Source organism: Antechinus flavipes, chromosome 2 (assembly GCF_016432865.1).
Source record: "Antechinus flavipes isolate AdamAnt ecotype Samford, QLD, Australia chromosome 2, AdamAnt_v2, whole genome shotgun sequence".
NCBI lineage: Eukaryota > Metazoa > Chordata > Mammalia > Dasyuromorphia > Dasyuridae > Antechinus > Antechinus flavipes.
In genome coordinates, this window is record NC_067399.1 from 438,071,070 (window position 1) to 438,098,937 (window position 27,868).

Consider the following 27,868-nt stretch of genomic DNA (forward strand, 5'->3'; position numbering starts at 1 on the left):
CTCACACACATACACACTCACACACATACACACACACTCACACTCACACATGCTCACTCACATACTCACAGTCACACACACACACACTCACAGCCACACACACTCACACCTGCTCACTCACATACTCACTCTCACACTCATATACACACACACTCACAGTCACACACATACTCTCACACCTGCTCAGAAACTCACTCACACACTCACACACACACACATACTCACACATACACTCACTCACATCCCTGCGTGCTGGCAGGTACAACCTATTGTCCCTGTTTTGCTCACAGGCCCCGAGAGCTCGTAGGTACAGTTTTTATCCAGGTCGCCCAGACTGTAAGTGTTAACCAAAACCCAAGTTTCACTGCTCCTGCCCCACGCTCTGCAGCCCTGGAGCCCTGCCCTCAGCATACACTGAAGAAGCCGGCTATAAAACCTCTGTTCTCTTTGTACCTTCGCTTTGCTGGCTAAGTGGCTGTTTGTCGATGGAGAGGCAGTGGATAGAGACCTGGGCTGTGGGCCAAGAGCAAGTTATTGACTCTCTCTTGACTCTAAGGCCCTCAGTGTATCCAGAGTTGGATCTGATCCTCGTGTACCTTTTCCCACAAAAACAGCCTGGGGCAAAGTTGAATCGGGTACCACGGGAAGATGGAGACAGGGTTTGGACCACTCAACTAAGATACTTTCAGACGAGGGTACCATGGTCCTCCCCTTCACTTGTGAACAACTTCAGGGTCAGCTCTGACACTTTGTGCTCCCTAAAGCCCTCTCCCACATACGTTAGTTACCAAATTTTGTCTGTTCTACTTTTCCGCAGCATCATTTGCATCCACTTCCTTCCCTCCACTCACAGAGAGCTCCCTCTGGTATAAGACTTCATTATTGTTGTCATTTGCCCTTAATTCTGTGGACAATCATGACATTTAGGGAGATGATGTCCTGATGTGCAAGTGAACTGGATTTAAGGGAGGGGGGCTGTGCAAGGTCACCTGCCTCAGTGTCCCCCCAGAGCCTCTGGGTCCAGTGGCCAGACAGAGATCAGGATGACTGGAGATGGCTCTGGATGCAACATACATATATGTGTATATATACGTGTGTGTGTATATGCACACACACCACACACATACTTATTTTATATGTGTATACAGAGGGAAGGGGAGGCAGAGAAAGAGAGTGACCAATATGTGTGTATATATATAATTTCAAACTGGAAGGCTTTCCCCCTGGATGCAGTAAGAGACCTTGGCCTTTTTAAGCTAGGATCTTTAACAGGTCTCAGTTTGACTGAGGCAACTGCCCAATTAGTGATTAAGGCTAAGTAAGACAGGAGGCAGAGAATGGCTTCTTTTACCTAGAAAGAAAGAAATTCAATCTGGGAGGGGAAGACCCGTCATTATCTCTCACCTGGACTATTGCAACAGCCTTTTAATTGGTCTTCCTGCCAAGGTTTCTCCCCTCTCTAATTTATCCTCAGTTGGCAAATTAATCCCCTCCCCACTAAAGCTCAGGTTTAACATGTGCGTCACTCCCCAAAATGGCAACCCATTGCAGCATCTCTGCCAAGAAAGTCCCAAATGGGGTCATGGAGAGTTGGACAGAATTGAGAAATGATTTAGCAACCAACAAAAATCGAGTAAAATAGGGGCAGCTAGGTAAGGCAGTGGATAGAGCTCCAAGCCTGGAGTCAGGAAGTCCTGAATTCAATTCTGGCCTCAGACACTTACTAACTCTGTGACCTTGAGCAAGTAGCTGTTCAATTTATATAATTTATAAATGAGCTGTCTATATTATATAACTGTCTAAATTATATAAGTTTATATAATTTATAAATGAACTGTCTTCATTTATAAATTGAACTGGAAAAGAAAATGGCAAACCACTCCACTATCTTTGACAAGAAAACCCCAAAAAGGGCCATGAAGAGGCCACCACAACTAAAATGACTGAAGAACAAAATCCAGAAAACTCCAGTTTGATGATTATTTCCCATTTATCCTGTTTATATCATGTTTTCTTGCTGTCTCATCCATTTGATGGTAAACTTCTTGAGGGCAGGGACTGAATTTTCCATTCTTTCATTCAGCACATTGTCTGACATGTAGTAGGTGCTTAATTAATATTTGTTGACAGACTGATTACTTCTCCAATCTTATTACACAGTCCTCCTCTTCACATACTCTAGAATCTAGTCAAATCATTCTTATCATTCCCCATACACATTCCTCAACTATTTCCCATTTTCATCTTTGCCTTAGCCATCCCTTGTGCCAGTTTTTTATCTCTCCTTTTATCTCTGCCTTTTAGAGTCCTTTCTTTGCTTCCTTCAAGTCTCATCTTAAGTACCACCTTCTACATGATACCTTTCATTATGCTCCAGTTGCTCGTGTTTTCCCCAAATTACTTCAAAATACTTCTATTATGTATTGTGTGTGTGTGTATATACATACATATATATGGAAGTCAACCTGGAGGTCCAGAACTGGTTCACTTTTGTCTATCTGTAGTACCTAGCATATGTTTTTGTTGTTCAAGTTCCTTGTTTGTTCAGGTTTGTTGTTCAGTCCTTTTTTAATTGTGTCTACTTTTCTTGACCCCGTTTTGTGTTTTCTTAGCAGAGATATTGGAATGGTTTGCCATTTTCTTCTCCAATCCTTTTTACAGGTGAGAAAAATGAGGCAAACAGGGTTAAGTGACTTGCCCAGGGTCACACAGCTGGTATGTGTCTGAAGCCAGATTTGAACAGAGATTTCCCTGACCTTAGGCCCAACTCTCTATCTACTATAACACTTGGCTACATATAATAGATGTTGATTAATTGACATAGAGAAACTGGCCAATTCCCCGAGGAGTCCATGAAGGTATCTGTACCATAAGACCATGTATCTAGAAATGGAAGAGATTTCAGATTCTGTCTAGTCCAATTTCATTTTACAATGGAGGAAACCAGGCCCAGGTAAATCACATTTCTTACCCAGGGTCATATAAGTAGTATGTATCAGAGAAAGGATTTGAGCCCACATCCGCTGACTTCAGAACCGGTGTCCTTTCCACTGTCCCGTAGAACCTGAAGATTTTGCTCAACAGGCTCCCATGGGCAGTGAATGGCTTTATTTTGTGCTGCTGGACACCGGGGATTTGGTCAGGCTTTGAAAGTTTTGCAGGCTTCCCTGGTGATGTAGCGGGACCAGAGCCAGCTTCCAGGTTGTCCAGAGCCCTGAGCCATGCTGGCCCCAGCCAAGCTCTCACTGTCCATGTCTTCTTGTTCCCCAAACAGGTCACTGGAGAGAAGAGGCCCTCTGCCGACCTGGGGAAGAAGCCCAAGAGCCAAAAAAAGAAGAAAAAGAAGGACCCCAACGAGCCTCAGAAGCCTGTGTCAGCCTACGCCCTGTTTTTCAGGGACACACAAGCAGCGATCAAGGGGCAGAACCCCAACGCCACCTTTGGGGATGTGTCCAAGATTGTGGCATCCATGTGGGACAGTCTGGGAGAGGAGCAGAAGCAGGTGAGTCATTGGTTCAAGGGAGCACCCATTGGCATGGGTGGAAAGAAAGCTGGCAGAGGTGGGCCTCCCTCAGAAATGCAGCCCTGAGAGAATGGCAGGGGCCAGGGCAGCCAGACTTACCTTCTCCCAGAAAACAGTGTCAGGGCGTCAGGCCCGGAGGAAAGGTGTCCAGCCTCCCTCCCCCAGCTTCCCTACACACCTGGAACTTCCCCCATTCCCTCCTCCAGAGGTGGGGTGAAGGAGGCTGTATCAGTGAGGGACCAAATACACAGGTTTTCAGCCAATATCCTAATTTTCCAATAGAAGCCAAAATAGAGACCCAAGGGACCTCCCAGGGCCATGGAGCATCTTTGAGAAAAAGGTTTTTTATTTCTTCTAAGGGTTAAATGATCAGAGATAGAGAAAGGCAGAACCTTCAGAGAAGGAACGTTTCCCAGATTCTGAAAGATTCCTAAGTCTCTATTACCACTGGCTCAAAGACCAAACAGTGGGACGAAGCTAGGCTGGCCAGGCTTGTGTAGGCAACTTCCTGGAGGGCATCCAGGTGCTAAGAAGGTCCCAGCAGCCTCATACCCCATACAAAAATCACCAAGAACAAAATAAGCCAGGAAATACCTTTGATTGTAAGGCTCTTGTTATCATCATAGTGTACTGCAAAAAGATAGTTGGGTTGTGATCCAACCCTTGGAAGTCCTATGGATAGAGTCCTCACCTTGGAGACACAAATTCCGCCTCTGATTCAAATCCTGCTTCTGATATTTATAAGCTGTGAGACTCTGAACAAGCCAGTTAATCTCTCCACGCCTCAGTTTCCTCATCAGTAGAATAAAAGGGTTGGGCTCTCCATCTCTTCCATATGATCCCACCCGGATCATGCTTTATTTTCTCTTGATCTGAATGAATCTGTCAAATGTACAGCATAAAAGGGAAGAATAAATATAAGAATTAATAGACATACTGTTAGCATAAGAGAGTGCAAGTAGTGCTTAAAAAAAAATACAGAAGGATAAATATGTATTTTTGTGTGTGTCAATTGGGGTTAAGTGACTTGCCCAGGGTCACACCGCTAGGAAGTATTAAGTGTCTGAGGTCAGATTTAAACTCAGCTCCTCCTGACTTCAGGGCTGGTGCTCTATCCACTGCTCCACCTAGCTAGCCTGATAAATGTGTATTTATATGGCTACAAAATCTTGTATGATAACAACTTTTCCAAATATCTTATCGTCTTTTTGATAAGCTATAATGGTCCATTTTGCAGCCTTCAGCTTGGACTTTTGAGGGCAATTTCTCTGCCTTCTGTAAGCCTTTTCAAAGCAGCCTGGCTTGACTATGAGATCTAATAAACCTAAAATGCTAATCTTCAATGAGTCAGTAATCAAGATAGAGGCGTGAGCCAGCAAAGTGCCATTATGTTCCATGCTTCCTTGACTCTGGGGACCTTTATCATCCTCAGTGATAATGTGCTTTATTCTTGGTAGATGCAGAACTCAGAGGCAACCCCTATTGAGGTTTAATAATACTTTTCACATCCATCCATGCTACAAGTATGCTTGGTGTGACACTAGAAACTTTATAGGGATAGCTACAATCCATCAATCAATTAAAAAGTGTTTATTAAATATTTACTGAGTGCCAGGTATTGTGCTACACATTGGAGAGACAAAGGTAATAGCGAAACAATTCCTATCCTCAAGGAGCTTACATTCTATTGGAAAAAGCAATATGTACACAGATAGTTATATACAAAATAAATTGTGTTCAATTCTTTGTGATTCTTTTGAGGTTTTCTTGGCAAAGATACTGGAGTGGTTTGCCATTTCCTTCTACAGCTCCTTTTACAGATGAGGAAACTGAGGAAAATATAGTGAAATATCTTGCCTAGGGTCACACAGCTAATAAGTGTCTGAGTTTGGATTTGAACTCATATCCTTCTGACTCCAGGCCCAGCACTCTTCCCACTGCATCACCTAGTTGCCCTTATAACAAGTTATGTCCCCAAGAAACTTTTGAAAACAAAAAGTGTGCACTTGAATGAGAAGAGCATTGAGCCTGGAGTCCAACGAGCTGGATCTTTGCCACTGCCCCACCACTGACATTTGCTGAGACCAGCCAGGAAGAATTTACTTCTCTTGAATTTCCTGTCTGCTCATCTACCTCTTAAGAGGCCTGAATGCCACTGAATTATTTTTTTTCAATCTTCTCATAATTTATCTTCAATCTAGTTTACATATACATCAGTAATACTTACAAAAACTTAATATTTTAATGTTTTATAACTTAGTTTTATAATAGAAATCCTAAAAAAACTGCATTTTTTTAGTTCAGTATGTGATAAATTGACCATATTTTTTTAAAAAGTATTTTATAGCTTCCTCAGTTCCTGAATTGCCTCCTAAATAAAAAACAAGTTAAGATGAAATATCTGAAACTGATCAGTAATTTTAAGATTTAACTGAGTCCTATTTTCAGAAAAACTTATCTCTGTAAAAATACCCTTACATACAAGTGTATATATACGTGCAACATAACCACACAACACATGCAAGATTCTCCAAAAAAGTTTGAAGGTAATAGAAGTGAATATTTAATGAGGTTATGTTGGCAAGCCAAAATGTTATAACACCTTCATACTTGTAATACCATTGGATTATGATAACCACACTAGTGACTGTTTCCAGTCATGAAGAGATGAATGCTAAAACAGAAGGGTACTTAGTACTGTCCTGCAGCAGTGTCACAGTAGGATTTCTCCAGGGATGGTCAGTCATGAGCCAGACAAGCACTGGTACTAGTCCCAGAAAAATCCCATTTTCTCGCTTGCGCCTATGTTGGCTCAGTGTAATTCTGGAGGCTGCCTGACCCCTGTAAAGGGTGTTGTAATTAACCCAGATCACTTAAACATCCTGCTTATCACCTTTGCTAACTCTGACTTTTTTGCTTAACCTTTAAATAGCTCTATTTCTCTGTTTCTAATTGACTCAGTTAGCACATCACAGTTAGGAGGCTTCTCTACCTGTGTCCTGACCCAGTACCCATCTGCACATTTAAGATCACTTAAACATCCTGCTTATCACCTTTGCTAACTCTGACTTTTTTTTGCTTAATCTTTAAATAGCTCTATTTCTCTGTTTCTAATTGACTCAGTACCTCAGAGTTAAGAGGCTTCTCTACCTGTGGCCTGACCTGGTCCCCATCTCCACATTTCTCCTGTTGGCCACACACACACACACAGTGAAACCATCAGCCTTGTGCAGCAGACCTGGACCACTGTAAGGCTCCGTCCATGAGATTCTACCATTTATTATTCAGGGTACTTTGGAAGTAAAAGACACTTTACAAATCCCTTAGATCAAGAACTCTTAATCTTTTTGTGTCCTGGACAACTTTAGATAATCTGGTGAAGCCTCCAAACCTCTTCTCAAAATAATATTTTTAAATGAATAAGATAAAGTATTATTTTCATCATATGCTTAGATATTCTTTTTCATATATTTTTATTACAGAGAAAATTTGTTATATTGACAAAAAATTTTTTTTAAATTGTTTATGGCCCCAAGAAAACTTGGGGCTCAGAGAGGAAGGGATTTGCTTAAGGTCATGTAGTCAGTCAATAGCTGTCAGAATTAGACCGTTGGTTTTGTCCAACTTCTAGTCCAGGACCACTTTCTATTGCAAGTCATTGCTCTCACGATCCAGCATTCTTTCCCCAAATGAAGAGGGAGGAAAAGGGAGCAATTCTCATCTTGTATTTTGAAATGCACCATGAAAAAAGCCAATTCAAATCAATATGCAAGTATTAAGAGACAGGTGTTAAATTGGACATTTAGGCAACTGTGACAAAACAAAAATAATCCCTGCCCTCAAGAAGCTTACTTTCCAAAGATAGGAAATTATTTCAATCATCTGAATACATGAAGTTGCTATGTTTGTCACCAGGAAGTCCCTTTTGTAGCATGCAGAGTAAAGTGCCTTTCATGGACTTCTAGCTCTGTTTCTCTTTAACTTAGACACCAAAAATTGCTCCAGCTAAGTAAATGCTCACTTTGTGCACGGGTGCACCTTCTCAGATGTTCAGCTGCACTGGGCAATGTGTGTGGTTCTATTTTAGGAGGACTCGGCCTCCTGAAGAGAGGTATCGCCACATGAGATCTCTAGGTCCCATTCCTTTTAGTAAAAAAAAAAAATCCAGACACACATACACCCCACACAGTTCCAGCTCCTGCTAACCAGCCCTGGGAGGCCCTCAATCTGCCCTGACAACTAATGAGAGGTATCTGGGTAAAAATTAAGGTGACAGCATGGTGCGGTGGAAAGAATACTGGTTCTAGAATTAGGAAGACCTGAGTTCAGATTCTACCCCAGACTCTTAACTATTTGTGTGCCTTTGGACAGATTATATTACCTCTCTGAACCCCATTTCCTCATTTTTTAAGTAACATAGGGCTTCATACATAGTCAAAATTTAAGATTGGACAAAATGGCCTTAGAGGTTTGGCTTTGATTCTCTGGAGGAATTTGTTTCTGTCCAAAGAGTGTAACTATAATATCAGTTTGTTTGGTTTTTTTTTTTTTTTTTTAACAATTCTGACCTGTACTTTTCTGTACTTCTTTACTTGTCTAACCCATTAGGATGTAAGTTTGTTGAGAGTAAGGGCTGTTCTTTTAGCCCCACCACTTAGCAGGTGCCCCACACCTGTAGTGAGTAAATGCTTGCTGACTGACTGACTGATTGAACTCCCAAAGGGTTTTCCACCTTCATATCCACAGTACAGCCCAATGAAAGTGTTTGGGAGCCAGACTCTCCAGGGGTTTTCATCTAAGGGACTGAAGCATGTGAGCATGTTGGTTTAGATGTAACATGGAATATCTTCAGCTTAAGATTTTGGGGTCCTCTCATACAAGATCAAATCCTCTCCCTTGATACCCTCCCAAATACTTAGATTAGTAGTGAAAGAACATTGGAAGATAGGAGATCTAAGTTCCAGTCAGTTCCTGCCACAGATTCACTGTGTAACATTAAACAAATCACTTTATCTTTCTTAGTCTCAGTTTACTCATCTGTAGAGTATAAATACAAAGCCCCATCCTTCCTTCTCTGTTATGAAGCTGAAGTATTGTGTTAGAGGGTGGACCTGTGATTTCATTGGTATAGGGCAAAGCTTCTGACCCATATAGGATCTTAAAACTGTATTTTATTTAAAAAAAGAAATTATTTGTCCCAGGACACATAGCTAATGTCAGAAGCTCCCATCTGAATTCAGGTTTTGTGTATGGAAGAGTAAAACTACTAAATAACCTCAACAAGGGGCTTTGTGAAGTTATGATTTATTATAGTAAATATTTGCTTTGTATACCTATTTTATATACTTGTATATCCAGAGTTGCATAAAAATCTCTCAAGCAAATAGGAGTCATGAGTAAAAAATGTTTAAGAAACCCTAGGTAGTGGGGGCTCCCTCAAACAAAGAAGTCTGGCATCTTCCCTGAAATCTGTGGTCTTGGAATGTTGCCTGAGACCCTGAGGAGCCCAGTGTCCTGCCCAAGGTCATGAAGCCAGTAAATGTCAGGGGAAGGGCTGGTCCCTAAGCTAGGGCTCTATCCACCGGGCCACACTGCTTTTCTTGGTTATGAGACTGAAGTGAGATAACAAGCAATTAAGAGCTTAATATTTTCTTCTTGTATTTCCCACTTAAATTTTTTTTTGAATGAGGAGAAGAAAACTATTAAGCCCCCATACATTTAAAATGCTTGACAGTTTTGTTTTGTTTTGTTTCAAATCATCTCTCTGCCTCCTGTTCAAGGGGGTGGCCGGCTGCCATCCCCGGAGGCAGCAAGAACTAATGCCATCCCGCAGCCAGCGAGCTGGCAGAACTGAGAGTGCCATTTTAGGCAGAATATAGCACCTCCAGAGGCCCCAAGAAGAGCTGAATGCAGTCTGCAGGTGCTGCTACTGCCTGCAAATGGTTAATCCCCTCCGTTTCCTCTGCCCTGCCCCCTTTACCTCCAGACACAAACCTGCCTCTGCAGCCCCGAAATGGGCTGTCCCAGGTTGGGTGGCAGGTGCACCTAAAGTGTGTTTGCCTCTTTTCTCCTGGCAATAAAGGAAAACAAAACTTGCTTCCTCCCCTCCCAGAGCCTTCTCTGCGTTTCACCTGGGAACATGGGAAAGGAATTCCCATCTCTTTCCCCCGCAGACTTTCAGCTGGGAGCCATCACCCCAGGGAGCAGACCTGTTAGGTGCAGGACCTGGGGAGGGAGCCTTCCCCCACTAACCTGACGGGCACGGTCATTTAGCCTTGGCCAGGGGGACTGGGGAAAGACTCCCCATCTTTCTCAGCGGGACCTTTGCACGTTTTTCACATTTTCCTTCCCAGCTCCTGTACAGTGAAACCTCATTCTCTCTCTGACACACTTGTATCTGAATTCCTCATTTCCTGCCTGTTTGTATTTCTCTCGGTTGCCTGGTAATTTGCTCGTGCTGTGGATACTGGATTAAAAGGCTCCCCGTCCTTGGATGCTGCTCAAGGGCACCTGTTCTAGGACCCCCCTCATTTTGCCTGCCCCTCACTCATGGGCAAGGATCACATCCTTGGGGTCACATCCACTTCCCATCTTACATGCTGTCCTCTCCCTTTTGTAGTAGCAGCAGAGTGTATTTTAGAAACCATTGGAGAATTCAGTAATTAAAAAAAAACACTTGTATTTCTATAGTATTTTAAGGTTTATGAGGGGCTTTCTTAGCAATAACCTGTCTGAGCCTCAGTAGTCTCATCTGAAAAGTGGGAATAATTAGCACCTGACTCATAGAGTTGTTGTGAGGACCAAATGAGATAATATATATACAAAGTATTTGCTGAAAGATCCCAATCAATAGGAGCAAATCTGCCCTTAGTTCTCTACAAAAGCAGAGTGCCATTTAACCCTTGACTTCAGTGGTCTCCCTGCCCCATTCCTCCCAAGCCTTGAGAAAGGCCCACAGTTTTCCCCAGCAGACCAGGACTATGTGTCTTGTCTCATTTGCTTGTTAATTCTCTTTCTTCTTCCCCCAGTCCATTACAATAGTACATGTATAAAGACTTCCAGTGTAAATATTTTAAAGAATTTGATAAAGCCTTCCTAGATAATCCAAAAAACAAAGATAACATATATTAAAGTGTTTATATACTTCAAGCACTATTTAATATAGCTTTCATTATTATCATTAAAATCTCATAAGATTCCTGACTTTAAATAGTAAAAGCAATATTTTACTGATGAGAAATCTGAGGCTCAGAAAGAAATTATTTGTCCCAAGACACATAGCTAGTGTCAAAAGCTCCCATCTGAATTCACGCTTTGTGTAGAGTAAAACTAGTAAATTAGCTCAAATACCAAATAAATGTCGCATCTCTGGTACCCCACAGATGGATCTTTCCTATCTCATGAACAGGTGGATGGGCAAGAGTAGCTATTCTGAAAGACACTGTACTTTGAAGTCACAGATACAATGCTCAGTAGTTCCACCCTGTGACTACAAAACAGTTACTATGCATTTATTAAACACTTCCTATGATCCGGATACCACACATTTATTAAACACTTGCTGTATGCTAGATAAGAGGTCCACACAAATCTATTTAGCACCTATGTAGTATGTGCCGCGAATTATACTAAATACTGGGTATGTAAAGAAAGGGGGGAAAATCCCTCTCCTCAAGAAGCTCACAGTCTAATGAGAGAAACAGTGTGTAAACAACATGTATAAATGAGCTATATACAAAAGTGAATATGAGCAGCACAAGAAAAGTACTAGTACTGAGGGGCATTGGAAAAATCAATTTGCAGATTGAAAGGAGAGGGCCACAATGGTGCGAGGGAAAGGAAGTGGCCCAGCCAGGCTCACAAGGCGGAGCTGGGACCCAGCCCTCTGATTATAAGGCTGGGGCCCCACATAGCCCCTACCCCCGCTTCTTCAGCTAGGACCTGCCTAAGGAGACAGAAGAGGGACTCGGCCTAGAAATCAACCAGTAGTTTGGCTAGGAACCACCTAGCCAAAGGAAGTAGCTTTCCTATAATAGCAAAAGTACATTAAGACATTCTGTGGGACTCCAGAGAGCAGATGGAGGCTTACAATAACAAATAGCTCTTTCAAAGCCAGCTGTACCCGGTGGTAGGGAGCATGAACTGCCTTGTGGGGCAGTGACTTCCCCACGCTGGAAGTGTCACAGCAGGAGCGAATGATCCCCTGTCAGGGAAGGCGGAGGGAGGGCTTTGCCTGGGGTAGGAAGCCAGGTAAGAGATCTCCGAGGGCTTCCCCAGCACTCCCAGCCCCCTGGAGGAGAGCATCTCTTCGGGTGGCCCCCTTCTACTCCCTCGCTGACCCGGGAAGCTGTACGTCCTTTGAGAAGAAATTAAGGCAGACTATTCGAGTCAGGAAAAAGAGCATCTCTGGGAGACGGAGGGGAAAGAGAGCCGGCTGTGGGGGGCATGTTCTCTGGGTTCTGTCAGCAAGGTTTAGGGTAATTGTCTCCTCTAATTAGCTGGTTATCAAACACGAACGTTTCATTACAGTGTAATGTCTCTGCTGTTTTGCTGAGACAGGGGGTGTTAAGATTATGACTCCAACACATGCTTCTTGGAGCTCGGATATCTATCTTTATTCACAATCACTCACCATGTTAGCAGCTCCCCCACCCCACATTATAGTTAATGACTCCAACTGCTTACAAATAAGGAAAGGAAACCGGCAGTCACGCCTGGCAGACTCCTTTTTATGGAAGTGTACACTCGTACGCTCCGAGAAGATGTGCACACATGAATACACAAATGTACACAAATAAACACACTCGTGTAAACCCACAGGGCCGTGGAGTTAGGGCTGGAACAGACCTTGGAGACCATGAAATCACTAACAGTCTCCCAGACTGTGAGTTACAGAGGAACCTCTGATTCCCAGGGTGGAGGGAGCTTCCATATTGGGAGTTCCCTCCCTCTAATAAAGTCTCTGATTCAGACTCCCCATCGTCCGTGTGTGTGTGTGTGTGTGTGTGTGTGTGTGTGTGTGTGTGTGTACATACAAAGGCATACGCTTACCTCACTAATGCAGTAGAAGGAGGATTGAATTTAAGGTCATGGGATCTGAATTCAAATCTTGACTCTTCCATTTACTTCCTAACTATGGGCAAAACTTGATCTTTCTGGGACCTCAGTTTCCTCATCTATAAAATGGAGTTGTACAAGATAGTCTCAAAGAGCTCTTCTGACTGTAAATGCATGATAATATTCTCCTGTGGTGATATGTATGTGTACATCTCACATTTACCCGAGCAGACTTGAGTAGAAAATGTTTTTTTTTCCTTAAGTCCTTTCAATACTTTGGAAATTGGAATCCCTAAGAGAAAATGTGATTTATTTGGAGAGAAAACTGTTGCATCAATATTTAAACAAAAACTTGGAAAGGGCTTGATTATTGGCTGTCATCCTTAGCACCGAAGCTTCTCTGTTAGGCTGTGTGAAGTTCTTCTAGTATTATCAAGGATAATGACAGTAACATTCCTATTTTCATGGCCTTCTACAGTTTATAAAACAATTGGCACCCCAATTGTAGGGATATTAATAATTATCACAATACATCATTATCATTAATAACTGACATTTCTATAAGTCTTTAAAGTTTGTAAAGCAATTTATATATTTTCTAATTTGAGCCTCACAGCAACTTTTTGAGTTAGGTATTTAAGGTATCACTCCCATTTTACAGATGAAGAAACTGAGTCCCAAAGCAGTATGCCCACAACTAGTAGACAGCACAGTCAGAAACAGAATTTCAGTCTCCTAGCTCCAGATCCAGGGTTCTTTCTCTAGCTCTACACTGCCTCGTGTATGAACTCTATAGCAAAGTCATCATACACAGGAATGGGCTCATTGAATTCTCTAAGTCCACATGTGCTTACTTATAGTAAGGGCTTACTTATAGATATTACTTTGAAGGAACCACCTCATCTTCCCTTCTCTGTCTCTCTCTTTCTCTCTCTCTCTCTCTCTCTCTCTCTCTCTCTCTCTCTCTCTCTCTCTCTCTCTCTCTCTCTTTCTCTGTCTCTCTCTCTCTCTTCTCTCTCTCTCTTTCTCTCTCTTTCTCTCTCTCTCTCTCTTTCTGTCTCTTTCTCTCTGTCTCTTTCTCTCTCTTTCTCTCTCTCCTCTCTCTCTCTCTCTCTCTCTCTCTCTCTCTCTCTCTCTCTCTCTCTCTCTCTCTCTCTCTCTCTAGCTCTCACTAGCTCTCCCTCTTTGTCTTTGTCTCTGTCTCTCTCGTCTCTCCTTTTCTGACACTTTCTTCCACGTTCTAACTCCAGACTGATATTGCACCTGACTCGGTGACTTCCAAGGATTCTGATTATAGAATTTCCCTAAACTCCCCTTTCCTTTTTCCAATACCCAACCAAGTGCAGAGAGAGGCCTTGGAAAGGGGAAGGAGGAGGAGAGAGGCATTTCGACAGCACCTTCTCTGTGGCCTCCTCACTTCCTCTCTGTTCCTCAGTTGCCCCAAGCAGCAGCTTCTTTCATCTTCCCCACCCCTGTTTCCTAGCAGCAGCAGCAGCAGCTGCTCCACGTAGGATGCAGAGCTCATGTCAAAATTCCCAGATTTCATGGTCTCTTCTGGACAAACATTAGCATACTTAGCAATATAGTTTATATATTATATATATATAATTCTGTTCTGACTGCCTTGTGATTTAGGGAAGGAAATTTGCCCTCCTGCAAAGTGAAATAAGTGAAATAATCTAGATATTTCGATCCAATTCCCCAAGATTTACAAAGTGCCCACTGTGTGCTGGGCCCTGTACTAGATGCCAGAGATTTTTTTTTAAATCAGACTTATGATTTCATTGGTTTAGGGAACTCCCAGTGAGGATCTTTCTCTACTAAGAAAGAATGGCCCCTTTCCTGAAACACGGAATCTTCAAAATGAATACTCTGTAATTATGTGATTTTTCCGGGGTCACACAGACTTGAACCCCGGCTTGGAGAGCTGCCCTCAGACCTGCTTCAGCACTCTGCCTCTCAGTTGCTGGAAATACAAAGATAAAAAAGTGAAAATGGCCTCTTTCTTCAAAGATCTTACATTATGCTGAGAGAATAAACCTTCCTTCCCACCCGCCAGGGAAGGCTGTGATGACCTCTTTAGGGGGTCTCTGGAAATCCTCAGGGAAGGGAAAGGGATGTAGATACTATCAAATAAGTTCTCAAGGTCCAGGACCTCGGGAAACCTTCATTCCCTAATAAACGGCTGAGCCATGATCATCATAGATTTCAAGCCGGAAAGGCCATTTAGTCCAAACCTATCATTCATTATAGCTAGGGAAGCCATGACCCAGAGAAGTTAAGCTATTTGCTTAAAGTCACACAGATAATAAGCAGGCTAGCACCCAGGTCCTGTCTCCAAATCCAGTGCCCTTCCCGTTCCGCCATACTGCTTCCCTCTCTTACACTTGCTTGGTTTCCTCTCTCCATCTGTCCCTTTGTCCCCACCCCACAATGCACTGGAGTTAGCGACCTCATCTTCCCTGCACCTGGACATATTTCCCCAGCCTTCCGTGTTTGAGGGGAACAGTAACTTTCATTCAGATGTGACACAGCTGCTCCCTTCTGAGGTCCAGCATGATTGCAAGCAGAGTTGTTTTAAAAGAGTCTCATCTAGAAAGAACCTTATACATTTTCTAGTCTACCCACAACCACTACCCTTATTTTATAGCTGGGAAAAGGAAAATGAGTGGCCCACAGCCACACAGTGACCTAGAGAACTTCAAACCCAGTTCTCTTGACTCCCAGTCAAGGGTGTGCTGGAGCCGGCTCATGTTCTTATAAGCAGGACATTAAAGTTCTGGTGAAAGCACTTGCACTTTGGAAGTTGGCAAGCACAACAAATCGGGGCTTAATTTGTTTTTTAATTGGAAAAAATTTTATAAAAAATTTTAATTAAAAATTTTTTTAAATTACTTTTAATGGATAGAGTTAAGAAAGTGAGATAGAAAATGTTAATAATACAGCTTAAACTTAAGTGTATTGAGTACATTCCTGCCCCTCTCCACCTCCAGCCATCCCCATTCTGAATCTCGGATTCCTTCCCTTACAGCCTTTGCTGTTTAGCCATTAGACTTGGATACCAACGTCCTTTCCAGTCTAAAATCACACGGTTCTTTGGAGTCTCTTCATTCATTCATGGGCCGGTGACATAGCCCAAAACAGTACCTGACTTAAACACATCAGCCCTGTTGGTTGCCCCCCATTTCCCTTTGCCTGAAGAGCCATTTCCCAGCATAATCTGAAAACTGCTTCCACTGTCAGCTTCCAAGTCCCATACAACAATGGGCACTTGAGTCCAAGGAGGAGGCCAGGATCTCCCTGAGCAAAAACCTTTCTCTTCAGCTTGTGGGACTAGCTTGTGCCCGTGGTGGACAGTCCCAGAGCCACTTTTTTTTTTCCTGAGGCCATTGGGGTTAAGTGACTTGTCCAAGGTCACACAGCTAGGAAGTGGTAAGTGTCTGAGGCCAGATTTGAACTCAGGTCCTCCTCCCTTTGGGGCTGGTTCTCTATCCACTGCCCCACCTGGCTGCCCCCCCGGAATCACTTTTGCTGTTGTTCCTGACATCATCTACATCAAGCCCCTCTTTTTACAGATGAGGAAATAGGAGCCCAGACAAAATAAGTGATTTGCCCAATATTCTCTCATTTCTCCTCCTCCTTGGCCCCTTTGCTGAATAGGAGGTTGTAGCCTGAGCTCTCCTCGCCCCTCCATTCTCTTCTGTTGGGCTCTCACGGCACTGCACTCTTTTGGCTCTCCTCCAGCCTGACCGCTCCTTCTCCATTTCCTTTGCTAGATCATTATCTAAGTACGGGCCCTTAACTGTGGGGGCAGCTAACCAAGGCTTTTGTCCTGACAGTATCTGTGTCTGCCTCTGCCTGTCTCTCATCCCTGTCTGTCCGTCTCCTCTCTCCTTGTCTCTGGCTCTGGCTCTCTGGCTCTGTGTTTCTCTCTGTCTCTCTCTCCCCATCTCTCTTTTCTTCTCTCTCTCTTTCTGTCTCTGTCTCTCTGTCTCTTACTGTGTCTCTGTCTCTTTCTCTCTGTCTGTCTCTCCTTTTACACAGACCACCCCACCCACATGTCTAGGTTGAACTCCTTTCTCATCTCTGCTTCTCAGAATTTCTAATTTCCTCAAAAGTTTAATTCAGAAAAGCACAGAGGTGTGAGTGTGTATATATGTGTGTGTGAAAATCTAAGATATCTGAATCAGAGAGTATGTGAATGAAAATTAATAAACAAAAAGGGGAAAGCTAAAGAAGGACCCTCATTTCTCCCTGTCTCTCTCTTCCTTCTCATCCCTTTCTCTCTTTTCTTCTCTTTGTCTAAGACTCTTTCTCTTTTTTTCTCTCTTTCTCTCCTTTCTCTCTCTCTCTGTTTCTCTGTCTCTCTTTCTCTCTCTGTCTTTTTTCCTCCCCACCTTCTCCATCCTTCTTTTTCTATCCCCATTTCTTCTTCCTTCTCCTCCCCATCTCCTAGGATTAATTTTCATCTCTATTTTCTTCTGGTTCTTATCTCTCATCACCCACTGCCATTTCAAACTGGGATGCCTTACTGGCATCTCAAATTCAGCTTGTCCAAAATTGAACTTAAATACCACCACCACCAAAACTCACTCATCTTTTGAATTGCCCTATTTGGTTAGAGTGTCATTATCCTATCTGTGAAGGGAGTAATAAATCTTAGTCATCCCTGACTCCTTCCTCTTCCTCATCCTGTACATCCAATCAGTTCCTGTGCCATGTCAGTTTTACTTACAGGATATCTCTTGCATCCATGCCCTTCTCTCTACTCACACAGCCACCAAGCTTGTTTAGGCCTTCATCGGTTTCCTCTTAGACTATTACAGTTTCTCCTTAATTGGTCTCTGGAAGGAGAACTCAAATTTCCCCCTTTCCAATTTCTCTTCCACACAACTGCCAAAAGTGATTTTTCTAAAACAAAGGTCTGACCATGTCATTACCTTGCTCACAAAAACTCCAGTGCCTTCCTATTACTGCTAAGTATAATACAATATGAATAGAAACTCCCTCTGCCTGGCATTTAACAACCTGGCTCCAACCTTCCCTTCCAAGCTTGTTTCTCTTTTAGATCCTATAATCTAGGAAAACTGGCTTTCTTCCTGTTCCTTACCCTCAGCCCCCCATTTCTCATCTCCATACCTTTGCAAAGACACCTCCCCCCATGCCTAGGACGTACTCCTTTCTTATCTCTGCCTCTCAGAATTCCTAATTTTCTTGAAAACTTAGTTCAGAAAAGCGTGGAGGGGTGTGTGTGTGTGTGTGTGTGTGTGTGTGTGTGTGTGTGCGTGTGTGCACATGTATGTAAAAATCCAGGATACTAATCAGAATGTATGTAAAAGAAAATATACAAAAAGTGGAAAGCTAGGGAAGGACTCACACTTTAAGAAGATCATTTTGGCAGCTAAGTGGAGGATGAATTGGAGTGGGGACAAATTTGAGGCAGGAAAACCAATTAGAAGTCTACAGCCATAATCCAAGCAGAAGAGAGACGATGGTCTGCAAAAGGGTTTTAGTTCTTTGAATGGAGAGAAGGACACTGAGATAAGGAAATATTGCAGAGGTTAATAATGGAAAGATTGCAAATGTAAGGTAGCCCTGTCTAACTGGGTTTCTGTAGGGAGAAGAGGCAGGTCAATGGCCATTGAGTGCTCTAATAAAAGAGGCAATTGGGGTCATTTGATCCTGTACTATGAAATAGATGCTATTATTATCCCCATTCTGTAGGTGAAGAAACTGAGGCTGAGAGAAGTTAAGCAACATGTCCAGGATCCCACAGCTAGCAAGTATCTGATGCAGGATTCATTCAGTCAGATCTCCCTGACTCCAAAACAAAGTTTTAACCTTCTATATCCTGCCTCCTCTCCAACAAATCATTCCTAGCACTTCTCTGCATTGCATTAAAAAAAAATCAAAAAACAACAACAAAAATACAATAAAACTCTGATTGGTCAAGATCCTACAATCCAGAGCAAAGGGAATCACTTCTTCATGTCTCCTATCAGGCCCTTCTATCTAAACTTGCTCAAAAAAAATAAAAAACAAATAAATTTGCTGAAGCAAGAAGGGGTTCAATGAGATTCCATTCTCCAACAGAAAGGAGACCAATTTGGTTTGTCTAAAAAGCCAAGCTTTTTCTGGTGGAGAGGAAGGGTAGAGGAATATACACATTTTATTTTCATAAAATATATTTTAAAAGACAGTAAGTTTCTACTACTCAAGTTTATAATTATTTTTTCCAGTTGGCTAATAATAATTCTGAGTACCCCTTCCGGTCTTCAGACATGCGGTTTCTCCAAGGCTTTTGCTTCCAACTAAAGTTGTCAAGTATTGCTTTTTCTTAATCTCTCTGAGTCTAAGCTTGCTTACATATAAAAGAGGAAGTTTAAATGAAATAATCTCTAAGGTTCCTTCCAGTTCTCAATCTATAATTCACATATCATTATCAATAAGTGTTCCATGGGAAGAGTAACTTCTGATTGGAAATGGAAACAAACAAGTTTTAATTTAGACCACTCCTGATTTTTACTTCTAAGCTCAGGCATACAGAGCTTTCCTTTGAGGAAAAGGGCAGAAATTCTATATTTCTTATTCTTGTTCAGTTGTATCTAATTCTTTATGATCCCATTCGTGTTCTTGTGATTGGTAAGCCAGCTAAAAATTGTCATCAACATTGTGACTCGGGGAACTGGGTTCTGAAAGACCCCAAAAGCTCTTGTCCTGACAGAGGAAGAATCCTGAGTCATTGAGCCTCGGCTCCTCTCAGGAAAAGCTCTCATGAGTAGGGGTCCCTACCACTTTATTGATGACTTCCCAGGGAGAGTATCCATACCAACCAATCTTATATCAGGAGATTTTGTCCCAGTGGGAAGGAGCCTGGAGTAATGAATGGCCATCCCAGTGTGATGCTGACTGACATGGGAGAGGGGGGTGGAGGTATGCACTTCCTCCTTGCAGCACTTAGCATCCTCACACCTCCCCTGCCACCAACCCATACCACAATGTAGAGCTTCCCTTCCCCCACCTCTGCCCCCAGCAAACATTCTCAGGCTCCAGTAACCTCCTATAAACCACTTTTGAGGACAGAGGCTAGATTCTCTAGCAGGAGGAGATAGAATGAGCGGCTCCATCTCCCAGTGTGATCAAATTATCCTCCAGCCTTTCTGTCACTGAATTTGCCCCCAAATAAGCACCCCTCCTATGTATGAGCACTTGAATGAAGGAGATTCAGTATTTGGAACAGCCAGAAAGATCAGCTTTCTGTCAAGCTGTCAGGCAGGCCCCTCTCTCCCTACAAATGCTCTCTAGATATAAAGAAATGGCAAGCCTCAGAAAAAGACTTTCCATTGTCTTAGTCAGCAGAGCTTGGGACCAGATACTATCATGAGCAAATCCCCTCCTCTCTTCCTTGCAACCCATAGACAGAGAGACCTAAAGAGTCTCCACAGAGCTTCCCACTCTGCCAGACAACACAAAGACAGAAGTACCCCACACATGCGCACACGAATCCCACACACAGAAATCCTGTGGAGCCTCAGAAATTCATCCAAGAGGCAGTGAAGGAAGGGAAGCCTGGTATTAGGGGAGATGAAGAAGCTTTTTTAAGTCCCAGACATCTCAAGGACAACAGGGGAATTTGTATTGCTTGCTTATGCATATTTTTATAACCTTTTTTTTTTCTCAATAAGGGTGAGGGATAGGGAGAGCAGAAGAGAAGGAAGGAAAATAGACTTTTGTTAATTAAAAAATTAAATGAAAATTTTAAAAGAATCAAAACACTTTCCCCATGATTCAGCAATACTCTTGGTCCTTCTAGAGCAATGGAGCCAGAATAAGGCCAACACAATGACATTCTCTTGAATTCACTGTCTTGAGTGCTTCCCCACAGTGTTAAGTGAAGAAAGCCGGCCTTCTCTGAGTTACACTGGCTGGTCCTGGGCTATTAGAAAGAGCTAGGTGGAGCAGTGAGCCTGAAATCAGGAGGACTCATCTTCCTGAGGTCAAATGTGGCCTCAGACACTTAACACTTCCTAGTGTGATCCTGGGCAAGTCACATAGCCCCAAATGCCCTCTAAAAAAAAGAAAGAAAAGAAATGAGGGAAGGAAGGAAGGAAGGACAGAAAGAATGAAGAATGGAAGGAAGGAAGGAAGGAAAGAAGGAAGGAAGGAAAGAAAGAAAATAAAAAAAGAAAGAAAAAGGAAGGAAGGAAGAAAAAAGGAAGGAGGGAGAGGGGGAAAGAGGGAGAAAAGAAGGAAGGAAGGAAGAAAAAGAAGAGGAAAAAGCTAAGTAAGCTATGACCCAGAGAGATTAAATATCCAAAGATGCACCCATAATAAATAGCAGAGTGAAGTAGTATAGTTGATAGAGGATTGAAATCAGGAAGATGTGAGTTCAAATCTACCTTCAGTGACTTAATAGTTGTCTAAGCCTGTGCAAGTCATTTACTTGCTATCTACCTTGATTTCCTCCTTTGTAAAATGTGAATTATAATAACATCTACCAGAATTATTATGAAAAAATGAGCTAATATTGTAAAGTATTATGTAGATATTTTTGTCATGGTTATCATAATTAATTAGGCTTTGGACCTTGCCTTCAAATCCAGCACTCTTTCCACAAAACCTAAGGATACAAGTGTAGCATGATCCCAGGCCTAGGTGACTAAGGAAATTCCCAGACCCAATCCTAGGAAGGAACTATTTTGACAGAGGTTCAAGAACTGTGAAATAATTTTTCACGTTGGTATATGCTTTCAAATCATTTTCACATTTACTATCAGTTAAGAGACATCTATAAGCCCCTACACTATATGCCAGGCACTGTCCTAAGCCCTGTGGATACAAAGAAAGACAAAAACACAGTCTCTGCTTTCAAGAAGCTTATACTCTGGGGGGATGAGGAGACAGTATGCAAGCCAGATGGAGACTGTAAACGGGAGAGGAGTAATTCTCCTCACTTTACAGGTGAGAAATCTAAGGCTCATTGGGAACAAGGGACTCATGCAAGACCATACAACTCATAGAGTGAAACAGGCCAGAACCAAGACCCCCCTTTCACTCAGTAAAACCCACACTGTGTTCCTGCAGTAATCTGTGATCCCTGGGGCCACCCTGGGTGCAGTCGCACTTCCCTCCCTGAGTTCACCATATTCCGTGTCTGCAACCATCAGGGATGGTTTAGAGTCAAGTGTTCTTCAGGGCACAGCCTGCCCTTGATTTCCCAGCTACGTATTGTGTATGTGTGTATAGGGGCACACGTGCATTCTCAGAAGGCTAAAAGCCAGCTGTCCTAGAAAAGTCCACTGTGACCACAGGAAGGAGAAACATCTGCAAGGACAAGGGGACCTGATAAAACTATAACTACCTGCAGCCACAGTCATTAAAGTAGATCAGCAACCATAATTCTGAGAATTTGCAAAGCATTTTACAACTGTTATTGCAACTCTGTGCATTAGGCACTATCATTATTATACCACTTTTATAGAGGAGAAGACGGAGCCTTAGAGAGATTGGGTGATTTGCCCGGGAGCACCTAATTAATGAGGGCCTGAGGCTGGATTTGAACCCAGGAATTCTCACTCTAAAAAATATTCTTGCTACTACTGAAGTTAAAACCCTGAGGGAAAAGAACCAGAGAGAGTGATTATTGATTAGTTACCCCTTCCTGGGCCACCAAGGGAGGCGCAGAGATACCATGTGCACAAGGAAGGAAGGAGGCAGACTTCTGGGAGGGCAGAAGGGGTCTCATCTGAGCTAGGACATCCTGAGACTCTCTGTCACGGAATTCACAGGCAGGTGAGACAAGATGGTCCTCCCAAATTCTCACGATAACCTACACAGCTTCTGGGAGATACAGCAGGCGCCAGATTTTGCTCAGGTAAGGCAGGAGTTCACTCAGCCCCTCTCACTGACAGCTATTCTTTGTTTCTTTCTTTCAGGCCTATAAGAGGAAAACCGAAGCTGCAAAGAAAGAATATTTAAAGGCCCTGGCAGCCTATCGGGCCAGCCTCGTTTCCAAGGTAACCAGCCCCACTTTTCATCTAGCCAGTAAGCTCTCTGGATGCAATAAATTAGTTGCATCTCTTGAGAATCTCTGAGGAGGAGCCATTTGATAAGAAGTATTCTGTGACCATGCTGCCCATGCTCTTAGCCATATTATTGCTGTTCTTTAGGCTAAAGGGATACAGGCAGAGGTGTGCTACTAAATATTTAACAACCAGGGTCTTGGAACAGAGGAGGATGGATACATATACAGTTTTTACTTTAATCTACATTTTATAAATCTCCATCAATTTCTTAAGTCTCACAATGATCAAAACAACAAATCAAACCTCAATGTTTAGCAGTTTTCAGTTTCCTAGGTGTCAGCACTCACATATGTAAATTTAAATATTGGGGAGACAGCTGGATGGCCCAGTGGCCCTGGATTCAGGAGGACCTGAGTTCAACTACGATCTCCTATATTTAACACTTCCTGTGTGACCTTGGGCAAGTCACTTTGCCTCTCAAAATAACAGCAGCAACAACATTATCACCATTGATTAGGTGTTTAGAGCCGACTCTGGCACACCCCTGTATAGAGGTGCATAAATTTGGTCAGCATAGAAGTGGGCACTAGACAACATAGACCTGATGCCATTTTCAGGGAATATCAGCCAACACTGAACAGGACCTTACACTTCATCTAAACCAGTGCTCTCATCTCAATCAACCAATTGAGACTTGGGGATTAAAAAGGGATTTGTCCAAGTTCACACAAGGAGTTAGTGACAGGGAGGTCCCACATCCTATTAGTTCTCCAACTATTTGGCCACCCCCTCTCATTTCTGTTGCTTGGCAATATTTTCCTTAGGGATAAAAGTTCAACACTCAGAAGCTACAGGAATCAGGCAAGTCCTTAATCATTGTCTAATCCACATTTTCCAATTTTAGGAGCAGTTAAAATATTTTTTAAAGATCTAAAAAACTGGGATGTGAAAGATAGTTTAGAATTATTTGATCTATGGAAATAGGTTTTACATGATTGTCCATATTCCCATATAAAACCTATATTAAATTGCTTGCCATCTTAGGGAGGGGGAAGGAAGGGAGAAAATTTGGAAATCAAAATTTTATTAAAAGATGAATGTTAAAAATGTTTAAAGAAAGAATTATTCTGCCTAGAGAACAGGACTAGATAGTTGTAGTGAATGAGCTCAATTTTGTTTCAATATAAGAGACAATTTCCTAACCATCAGAGCTATCCAGAAGTAGAATGGGCTATCTTGAAAGATGGTGAGTTCCCTATCACTACAGGTCCTAAAAGAAGCCATTTCTTCTGTCATCACTTCCATGATTGGAGACAAACATATATACCTTTTCTCCAGTCTAGGTCATCAGAATCTCTAGTCCTCATATGGACATGGATATGATGGCATGAGAATACACAGATCAATTTCTACAATTCCTGGTGGCAGCAGAATATGGGGAAACTCCTATCTTTGTAAAAGCACAACTCGCTTTGGCAATTCACAAAAGTAGTAACCATCACTTTAAGAAGCCATATAGGGAAAATAAGACCACAAAATGGGTTTAAAAGAGAAATTTCTCAGCCTTAGAGGTTTGTAAATTCCTGGAGAATGATTCTTCTGGTCCCTTCCAGAACTTTGGAAAGATAGAGACTCCACCCAATTCAACCCAACAGGGAGTTAAATGCCTATTATGAAATTTATTAGGGGAAGGAAAGAAGGAAGGAAAGAAGGGAGGGAGGGAGGGAGAGAAGGAGGAAGAGAAGAAGTGAGGGAGGGAAGGAGGGAGGAAAGGGAGGGAGGAAAGAAAAAAGGAAAGGAAAGAAGGAAGGAAGGAAGGGAAGGAGGGAGGGGAGGAGGGAAGGAAGGAAGGGAGAGAGGGAGGGAGGGAGGGAAGGAGGAAGGAAAGAAGGAAGGGAGGAAGGGAGGAAAGGAGAGAAGGAAAGAGACAGAGGGAAGGAAGAAAGAATGCAAAGGATAGATAAATACCCTTGGATGTGATCCTATAGGCATGGATAACCCAGCCAAGAATAGGAGCAACTCTCAGACTCTAGAAGTGGCTGCAAAATATAAGATTTCAAGGCAGAAAAATTGATTCTTTCACTCCCTGGCTGTTTTCAAAAATTCTCTTGTTGGAGTTTTTAGATATGCTGAGTCCAGAACCAACTTTTAACTTTTAAAGTAGAATTGAACATATGGCATAAAGTACACTGAATTGATGTCAAGAAACCGAGTCCCAATCTTTTGATTAACTAACTGTATGACCTTGTGAGAAGATCCTTTTTGCTCAGTTTACCCCTCTAAGAGTTGAGGAAAGCTCAAAGAGAAAACTTGTTTTGAGTGTCTAAGATCTCTCCCAACTGTGGGATGCTAAGATTCCAAAGTCACCTGCAGCATGTTACAGTAATTCCCCTTTCCCTGTGTGAGGCAATTAGAGTAGGGCTGTACCCCTGAGCATAGATAACATTTGGACTATATCAGGACTTACATAGGGCTATGGGAAGAACTATTATAATTAAACTCCAGGCTGTGGGCAATATCTGCAGACACTGAATTCTAGTATCTCCTCTGCCTCAAACTTTACTAATCTGGGGCCATGATGACAAGACCAAAACAGTACAAGCCCTCAAAGATGTTACATTCTGTTGGAGGTTAGGGAATAACATGTGAATTAAAAATTAAATACAAAGTAATTCCTAGAGGGAGATCTCTGATAGCTGTGGGAAATCAGCTAAGACCTCATGTAGGAGGTACTGTGGGTGCCATGCTTTGAAGAATATAAGAATTCCAAGAGGCTGGAATGAGGGAGCTCCAGGCATGAGAAATGATCTGTGCAGAGGCAGAAGATGGAGCCCTGCAGGAGGCCAGTTTGGCAGAACCAAAGAGAGGGTAAGGGAGAGTGACAAGTCTGGAAAATTAAGTGGGAGCCAGATTGTTAAGGGATTAAAACGTCCAAAGAGGAATGTCTATTTGATCTTAGAGGAAACTTATTGAGTAGAGAATTAACGTGGTTAAATCTACATTTTAGAAAAATCACTTTAGAGCTAAAGGGAAGATGATTGGGGAGGGAAGGTTCATCCTTCTCTCTTAAAAAGGATCAATGACATCACACGGTTGATGACTTGAAGTGAATTGGATTTAAGTGAGGCAAGACTGCAAAGCCATCAGCCTCATTCTCTCCTCCCAGAGTCTTAGAAGTTGAGAGTCCTAGGAACTTAGTATCAGATCTAAGCCTTTGGAAAGCGAAGAAAAGCAGAGAGAGAACATGGAGTATGTGTCTGGCTAATGCCAGCTGGGAGATATTCAAGAAAGACCCTCAGAGTTAGGTGACATTGCTGAGGACGGATGGACATGGGGACAAGATAAAATCTTCAATATCAACGTTTTTAATCGCTGCTATTTCATTGGCTCCTTATAGCCTGGGAATTGGTATGGCATGGTAGACAGAAAGCCAGCCTCAGAGCCAGGAAGACCCAAATTCAAGTCTTGTCTTTGTTGCATATTGATTGTGAGTCAGTGAAAGTTGCTTGATTTCTCAATGATCCAAGCAGCTCTCTGACAATAATTGCAAAGAATGTGCCAACCTGCACTAGAAAAGGAAAGTCCTTACTGGGAGCTCCCTGTGCCAAGGTGGTTACAAATCTAGTTCCTATCCCCTTGTATCCTAACTCTTGCTCGCTACGGGACCAGAAGGTAGGGCTGTGCTCTCCACAAGAAGGCTAACTCTTAATCCACTGACTTATTAGTGGGTCCTAAGATTCTTGTCTTGATCCTTCTGCTTCCCAAAGTTCCTTGGAATATAAGGAGACTGCTACGTTTCTTCATAATGGATCAGTCTAATATATACATATATTGTATTTAACTTATACTTTAACATAATTAACATGTATTGGTCAACCTGCCATCTGGGGGAGGAGGTGGGGGGAAGGAGGGGAAAAGTTGGAACAAAAGGTTTTGCAGCTGTCTGCCGATGCTGAAAAATTACCCATGCATATATCTTGTAAATAAAAAGCTATAAAAAAATAAAATAATAATAAAAAATAATAATAATCATAATAATAAAACAATGGATCAGTCTAACTGGGGAAGGAGTAGGGAAATGATTAGTAAGGATTAGGGAGAAGGCTTTCCTTCTTGTCCCATAGCCTACATTAGCCCTTTCTAAAGCAGAGCCAAGGGAATAGGTGCCAAGGGAGAGGTCCCTTTCCATAGGGTACAAGAAGGCACCGAATGGAACTTTCTTCTGCACATCACTGTCATTTGCTTATCCTGTGCTTCCCTTCCAGAGCTCTGCTGAACAGACTGAGGCTAAGACCACCCCGCCCAATCCTCCTTCTAAGATGATTCCCCCCAAGCAGCCCATGTATTCCATACCACCCCAGGCCTCGTCACCCTACCCAGGCCTTGGCTCGTTCCTGTCCCCATCTGACCTCCAGGGCTACCGTGGCCACCCTCACCCCAGCCTCTCCAGGACCCTCAACTCCAAATCCATGCTGCCCAGCATCAGTGCCTCGCCGCCGCCGCCGCCGCCATCGTTCCAGATCAGCCCTCCTCTCCACCAGCAGCTGGCCCTGCACCACCCCCAGAGTGCCATCCTCAACCAGTCCCTCAGCATGCAGCCAGTCCCCCAGCAGTCCATCCTGTCTCCTCCGCCCATGGCCCTCCAGGTCCAGCCCCCGATGAGTACCTCGCCCCCCGGGCAGCAGGTGAGTGACTCAATGCCAGGCTCCACCCCTGCTCAGCCCAGGATGGCAAAGCCACCCTGGTAACTCCTGAGGAGACAGAATGGATAACTCGATGATTACAGCTGTGTAAAACACAGCTCTGCTGAGCAAGGCCTTTGTCTCTAACCCCAGGAATAGGCCGCTTGGCTTCCCAAGGAGGAAAATCTCTCTTCTGTTCTCCCCACATGTTTGCTCTTCCCTTTAATTCATTCAATAAAATATTTATTAAGAATCTATAAAGTGGCAACATCATCCGGACATGCCCTCAGGGCATCCCAGAAGAAAGGGGTCAGCGGGGCAGCAACCTCTCCTCCAGCTATCTAAGGCCCAGGGAGGGAGGAGGGAGGAATCCCTGCTTTCATCTCTTATCATCCCAGGAGTAGGGGTCTGTAATATTTGGGGAGAGAAAAAGAGGGCAATGTGGACTGAAGGACCAACCCCCTCCCAATGCCGCTGGTTCTAGGCACTAAGGATACAAAAACAAAAATGAAAGAATTCCTCCTTTCCAGGAGTTTGTGTTTCCTCATTTGGGAGAATGTGGATAGTTCCATGCAATCCCA

General features: G+C 43.0%; 1 protein-coding gene across 7 annotated transcripts in view; it reads left to right on the plus strand.

Annotated features, from left to right (window-relative positions):
* Positions 1-27,868, plus strand: part of TOX2 (TOX high mobility group box family member 2) — a 305,414-nt gene that overhangs the window by 270,196 nt on the left and 7,350 nt on the right. For all 7 annotated transcript variants that reach the window (XM_051979107.1, XM_051979108.1, XM_051979110.1 and 4 more), the window contains 3 exons: positions 3,275-3,502; positions 22,516-22,596; positions 26,871-27,290. In XM_051979107.1, coding sequence (XP_051835067.1) covers positions 3,275-3,502; positions 22,516-22,596; positions 26,871-27,290 — 729 coding nt within the window. The remainder of the gene's footprint in view (positions 1-3,274; positions 3,503-22,515; positions 22,597-26,870; positions 27,291-27,868) is intronic.